The 7,344-nt window shown below is 38.0% G+C and overlaps 1 protein-coding gene across 4 annotated transcripts in view; it reads left to right on the forward strand.

Moving 5' to 3' along the window:
* The first annotated feature begins 248 nt into the window (after nt 1–248).
* Nucleotides 249–7,344, forward strand: part of MON2 (MON2 homolog, regulator of endosome-to-Golgi trafficking) — a 112,381-nt gene continuing 105,285 nt past the window's right edge. For 3 of the 4 annotated variants that reach the window (XR_014024070.1, XM_081309961.1, XM_081309962.1), the window contains exon 1: nt 249–746. Coding sequence is in view for 2 of the 4 variants with exons in the window: in XM_081309961.1 (XP_081166087.1) it covers nt 636–746 (111 nt within the window). In the remaining 2 variants the exon portion in view is untranslated. The remainder of the gene's footprint in view (nt 747–7,344) is intronic. The other variant, XM_081309963.1, reaches the window with a different exon arrangement.

Here is a 7,344-nt window from a genome sequence, read left to right on the forward strand (position 1 = left end):
CAGAGTCCCCTGGAGCCCTACGCAGGCATTTGTCCCTAAACACACGTCGGCGCCGCAGACTCTGCCCTAAGTCTACTAGGACGCCGGGGGTGCGGCTGGGGCGGGCGCTGCCACCCGGAACCGGACCTGCCGGAGTGCGGGCCGCGCTCCCTGCTCCGCCAGCCGCTGACCGCCCGGGTTGGCCGCGGCGGGGGCGGTGGCCGCGGTACCCGGAAGTGCAGCTGACGTGTCCCGGCCGCGCGCGGAATTGTGGGCGCCTTGGCTAATGGCGTCGGCGAGTCTGGGGAGTCTGGGGAGCCAGCGCTGAAGCTTCTTGCCAGGTTGGCTGGTGACGCCCGGTGTGGCGGGGCCCCGCTGCCGTGGGACGGACGTGCCCACCTTGTGGGCTCCTGGGCCAGCGCTGGCGGAGCCTAGCGAGACTGGGCGACTGCGGGGGCGCCTCCGAGAGGAGCCGGGGGTGTTAGAAAGAGGCTGCGGGGGGCGCTCGGGCACGCTCCGGGTTCGCAGCCCAGGCCCGGCAGAGCCCCTACGGAGCCCAAGAGGCGGGCTGTGGAAGGGCTGGAGGCGACCCAAGGAGTTGACAGTGCCACAGCTTATTTGTGCGGCTCTGAAATTAGCTCAGACCTTGAGTGATCATGTCTGGCACCAACAGCCCCGAGGCGGTGAAGAAGCTGCTGGAGAATATGCAGAGCGACTTGCGGGCCTTGTCACTGGAGTGCAAGAAGAAATTCCCACCTGTCAAGGAGGTAAGCTTCGGGCGACGTCGGGAGAAGGAGCTGCGAGCTTGCTTGGTCCTCTTAGACCCAGTCCTTCTCTCTCAGCCTCCAGTCCGGTCTTGATTTTCATTTGTACCGACTTTCTATAGTGTCGGAGAGGTCTGGGGCGATTTGATTTTTTCCACTCTCTTCTCCTCCTGATTTAGGAATGAAGTTGATGGAGTGAGCCAATTCAGTAATTCAGCTTTTCGGGTCTTTTTCAAACTCGGGACAGGCCAAGCCAGAATTGAAAAACTTATATGTCTGTTTCTCGTTCCTAAGAATGAATATCACTGTTGTGAAATCTGTGCTTCTCACTTGTATAGTATAACACTCGATTGGAAACTGCTTTCCTTGTTGGTATGTGTCATTCAGCTTATCTCTTATCAATCCCATGAACTATTAACGGATTATCCAGACCCACCTAATGTATAGACAGTGTTGATACCTACAGGAACCATGTTAATTAAATTTTCTTGTTATGAGCAGTCCCGTGGCAGACAGTTGGGTTTGGAGTCAAAGCAAATGGACCTGAATTTAAGTTCTAGCTTTACATCTTACTTAACCTCTTGGAGCTTCAAAAAAAATCTTTTTTTCAGCTGTAAAACGGGTAAAATGTGGTTATATAAGATTATGTGTGGCAAATGGTCAGATTAAAAGGGTGTTGTTAGATAGCTCATTAAAAATTTACACAAATAAAAGCTCCAAATTGTTCCTGAATTGAATTTAAAATTTAATCACTACTGGCTTTTTTTAAAAAATTAAGATGCCACTTAATTATTTTAAATTTTAAAAAGATCTAAAATTTCCTTTTTTTTTGAATAAGACATTTCAGTGATGTTGTAAAGGTAATTATTTAATTTTTATTTCTATTAAATATAGTTTTGAATACCTGCAGTTTCACTTATTATTTGCCCTAAGAGTTCACCAAGGGATTTTATATTTATTTGTTTTATCCTTATAAATATTCTGTAATTAGAACTTGATTAATAAAGCTTGGATTTTAGGCTTCTAAGGAATCCTAATTTTACTATAAGTGCTCTAACTCTATCATTCTTTAACAGACTCTTTCTTGTATTTAATAAAGTAAGAAAACACACACACACACACACAATAAATAAGTAAATAAAGTAAGAAAACACTATCTAATACTACCTAATCAGATGTACCACTTTTGGCATGATAGCTATTACATATGTTTTATTTCAGATAATAGTTTGTCTTGATATTGATTTTCGTTATTTTCACTGTATCATTTGTTGAAATGATGTAATTTTGAGGAATTAGGCTGTTTTAAAGAATTTTAAAGAATTATTATTATTATTTAATATTTTTAGCTATAAATGTACTTAATACCTTTATTTATTTATTTTTATATTTTATGTAGTGCTGAGGATTGAACCCAGGGCCTCACATGTGTTAGGCAAGCACTCTACCACTGAGCCACAACCCCAGCCTCAAGAATTATTATTTTTAATTGTGAGAAATATGCTTTCATTTAGAAAATTTCAAATCCTGTTTTGTAATTTCAACAATAAGTAATAAAATCTATTGTTCCTAGTTCTAAGAATTCATATAAAAACTCTGGTCCCTTTGTATTGTAGGTCTTTGTAGGCTAATTTGGGAATTTAATTAACTATTTGTTAAATTATTTCTATTGGAAAATGCATTCAGAGTTCCAAACAGGTCATTAGTAAAGTTCTAGAACTCAACCTATTCCTAATCCTAGGACTTTTCATTAAAGCTAATTAGCTTTTGCTTCAGTGCTGGTTAAAGACATATTTAGTAATTACACCCAGTCTTTGTGATAATGATAAAGTAAGAGTAATTCTTACCATAATTTTGTATGTAGTATACATAGTCTGTTAGGATTTGTTGACTGAAAAAATCTTGACTCCTTTACCAGTGACATATGCTTACGTTCCTGCTTTAGGAACTGAAAAATGACTTTGTGTCATAGCCTTAAAACAAGGATGAAGTAATTAGCTAAATAGTGATGATTTTTTTTAAAGGAGGAATACTTCACTTTCATGAATATTTTGATCTAATTTAAACTTCTTGGTAAATTAGTGGTAATGCCAACATTTGGCTTTTGTTTTTTAAGGAACTGGTAAGTTTGGAGCTTTATTTTTCCCTTTGGGTGCTAGGTAGACCTTAAGGCAAAATCTTTCTAACTGTGAGAAGCTTTTCCTTTTTTTCTTTGCTAGTTAACATTCTCCCAGTATGCTTACAGGTGTTACCTGAAAAATGCTCATTCTGAACTACTCAAGAACTTATTACAAATCTAATTGCATTGTACTTGGAAGGGATACTTTTTAAATAAGTTACAATGAAGTAAGACATTTTATATTTAGTCTTTATGGCAAGTTTTAAATAATTTCTACTTTTTTTTGGCCATGGTACTTGACTATAAATCTTTATTTTTAATTAATAAGCTGAGTTTTAAGATTTCAAATTTGTTACAAAAACAAAGATTTATAGAAAAAACATATTGATAAAGGGTAGTGTCTTATTTTTACCCTTGGAGTTTTTCTACCCTTACCTTATTATGTTCATTTATGTATCTTTCCTTTGAATATTAAGTTGTTTTGTAATGGCTATAATTTCAGTCTGCTACTTTATAATAAAGATAGTTATTAAATAATATTAATAGCAATTATTATTTCTCCTATTTTTCTGCTTCTTTTCCTTCAAGCCCCCCCTCCCATTTTTAGGGCAGAACAACTGAAGCAGCCACTTTGTTTGGAAATATTTGTATAATATTTTTTTCTTTGCATTAAAACCTTTCAGAAAGACACTTTTACGTAATTAATATTCAATGACCTTAAGAGATAGTGACCTCTAAAGCTTTATATTTGTGTATTTCTTGAATGAGAACTTTTGTTCATTTCCTATTTGTGGGCACTATGCAGTAGTAACAGGTAAGGGGGAGCCAACTGAGCCTGGAAGTGTAATCTGAGAGTTTGTAAATTAAAAAAAAAATTTTTTTGTGTGGTACTGGGATCAAACAGAGGGGTGCTTTACCATGAGTTGTTACATCCACAGTCATTTTTATTTTTTATTTTGAGACAGGGTCTCACTAAGTTGAGGCTGGCCTCCAACTTGTAGTCTTCCTGCCTCAGCCTCCCAGGTTGCTCAGATTCCAGGTGTGCACCATCATGCCCACTGAAAGTTTGTAATTCTTGAGCTAAGTTTAGTAGTAGTATGATTAAAAATGTTAGGGTTGGTCATTCTTGGCAAAGGAATTAGCCCATAATATTTATATTCCATGTAAAATACATTTCATACCGAAGATGACCGGGAACCATTAAAGCTCTTTAAAAAGAGTAATGTCATCAGATTCATATTTAGTAACATTATCTTGGCAGTATTGTTGGGAAGAATTAGAAGGTATTGCAAGATTGATGCAAAGATGGCAGATTTTCAAAAGTGGTGATTGCTTTATTGAAGTAGTTGTAATGATAGACAGGAGGTTGCTTGTATTGAGAGGAGTGGAAGGGAGAGTATAGATTAAAAAGTTTTTTCAAAACTTTAGGTATGTAATCAATTACCGAAGACAATCATTAGTTTCAATGTAGTAGTTGCTTTATGAGCATATTGTTCTTTAGGAAAAGAATTAAGGTCTTTTGTTTTAAAATTTTTTAGTTGTAGATGGACACAATACCTTTATTTTACTTATTTATTTTTATGTGGTGCTGAGGGTTGAACTGAGTGCCTCACACATGTTAGGCAAGTGCTCTACCACTGAGCCACAACCACAGTCCTGATTTATGGTCTTTTTATTTACCTGACATCTAAGTCTTCAGGCAGCACCATACGTAACTCGCTATGTCTAATAAGTATATTATGTTAACCAAATTGCCATTAACTTGAATTTCACATTTCTCCTTTTGCTCTTCCTTCATGCTGTGTCATATGGATAATTAATTTGGACCCTTGGTAAATTTGTTTTAATATGAACATTTACTCTCATAGAAGTTGTGAAAAATGTGTGTTGAAAATAGAATAGGAGCTGGGTGTGGTGGCATATGCCTGAGCGACTTGGGAGGCTGAGATAGGAGGATCTTGAGTTCAGAGCCAGCCTCAGCAAAAGTGAGGTGCTAAGTAAGTCAGTATTGTCTAAAATACAAAATAGGGCTGGGGATGTGGCTCATTGGTGGAACACCCCTGAGTTTGATCCTGGGTATCCCCCCACCATAAACAAACAAACCCAGAATAGGAGCTTTTGTGAAGGGAAGTAATATTTAAAAACAAAAATTTTTAAAAAGTAAATCTGCATATAGTTCTAGTAGTGGGCATTTGTTAGTTCCTTCCATAGCATTTATTCCTTTTTGCTACCTTTGATGGTATTCTGCACTCTCCCGTCATTTTTAGCCCTTTGAACTTGGATGAATTAATCTCATTCCTATTTCCATGGTACCTTGAGTAGCTTAGTCTATTTGAAATTCTTCCCATCTCTGCCATCCCACCTTTATTGCTGCCCAAGTCACATAATGTCAGTAAGTGCTCCTAGGGAGGAAAACCTTCTTCTTTCTTTTTCAATCTATTGAAAGAGACTCTCTTCTAGATAGTGTCATGAAATTTGAGGTATAGAATAGCTGTATCCATTTTGTGTAAAGATTGGAAGCAGCCTGGGGATGCACCTATCCATACAGATTCTTCCAATTTGTTACCCTTCGAGTATCATAAGCAAAGAAGAACCAAGAGGGTGAGAGAAGTGAAACAGCAGCCCTGATGGTGTGATTCTCTGGCTGTTTTCCTCTGGAGTTTTCTGTTAATGAGACAGTAAAATCACTTCTCCTCCCCTGATTATAAATGAATTTGGATTTTGATACTACTTAGAACTTTTTTTTTTTTTTATTCAGGTAGAAACTATTGTTTGAAAGGCATCGTGGTAGACATTCGTAATGTAGAGAGAGAAGAATGAAGTAGGTGCATTTTTTGTCCTCATGGCTTACAGTCAAATTAGAGAAACAGCTGAGCACAGTGGCACATGCTTATAATCCCAGCAGCTCAGGGGGCTGAGGCAGGAGGATCACACATTCAAGACCAGCCTCAATAATTTAGTGAGGAGAGACCTTGTCTCAAAATTAAAAAAAAAAAAAAAAAAAAAAAAGGCTAAGAGTAGAGAAACACTCGTAATGAGATGAAAGGGCTAAAGCATAGGTATAAATCATAGATAAAGTGGAAAGTTGTGTGTTTTTTTTTTTTTTTTTAGTTGTTGTAGAAAACAGTGTTGGAAGAAATGATTTTTGCTTATGATACTAGAAGGGTACCAAATTGGAAGAATCTGCTGCCATAAGGCTACATCTATCTTCATATCATTAGCAGTGGTTTAATTTCAGAATAGTGTTGTTACATTAGTGCTAATTTCGGTTTGGATTTAATTTGTGAGTTTGTTGGCTTTGTAATTTAAGAAACTATAAAAATTTTTTGTTTTTTTCCCCCCTGACTGTGAGGGTGCATGCCTGTAATCCCAGCAATGGGAGGCTAAGAGGATCACCACCAGTTCAAGGCCAGCCTCAGCAATTTAACCCTGTCTCAAAATAAAATAAAATAAAATAGAAAAGAAAGAAAAAAGGACTGGGGATGTGGCTCAGTGGCAGAAGTACCTCTGGTTTTCATCTCTAGTACCAAAATCAAAAAGGTTTCTTTTTTTCTGTTTTTATTATTGTTGTTGTTATTTTTTGTGCTGGGGATTGAGCCCAGGGCCTCATGCACTCTCTATCATGGAGCTATACCTGCAGACCAAAAAATTTTTCTTAGTTGTATTTACATATATTAAAGTTATTCAGTGACTGGGCAAGGCTAAAATATCCACCCCACCCCTTTTAAAAGATGTCCTTACACTATTTGGTTTTCAGAAACACTAGTAGAGGTAGGTCAGGGGAACAATTGAAAAGCTGAGAAACTGAATATATGAAGGACAAGATTGTAGGCAAGACAGATCCCCTTTAGATTGAAAATGAGTTTGAACTGAACTGTGGAAGTGGGATTTGAGAGAAAAAGACTACAAGATATGTTAACCAAATAGACTTTTGTGGCTGGTTTAATAAGTAGGATGAAAAAGAAAGCCCAGATATCAGTGATGGGATGGGTAATGCAGCTGTTCAGAAAACAGATTATAGGAAGAAACACTTTTTTTTCTGGCAGAAGTTGGAGTTTGGGGTTAAAGGGAGATGATGACTTTTTTTTTAACATCTTAAATTTAAGGTACCTTTTAAGCATTTTGGTTAGTTAAGTCCTGTAGTTTGGGAGACAGTTCAAGAAAGGAATATAATTAACTGGGTGTGGTGGTGCTTACCTGTAATCCTAATGATTTGGGAAGCTGAAGCAGGAGGATCACAAGTTCGAGACCAACCTCAGCAACTTAAAGAGGCTGTATGCAACTGAGACAGATCCTCTGTCAACATAAAAACATAATAATCGTGCTGGGGATGTAGGTCCAGTGGTAAAACTGGGTTCAATCCCCAGTTACCCCCCCCCCCAAAAGGAATATAGTTTAGGGAGTCTTCAATTGAAACTATGGAACTAGGAATTACCCAGAAAGAATATATTGAATGAGAAATGAGGCCAGGGATATTCTAGG

Source organism: Spermophilus citellus (assembly GCF_964194105.1).
Source record: "Spermophilus citellus genome assembly, chromosome: 10".
In the NCBI taxonomy this organism is placed as follows: Eukaryota; Metazoa; Chordata; class Mammalia; order Rodentia; family Sciuridae; genus Spermophilus; species Spermophilus citellus.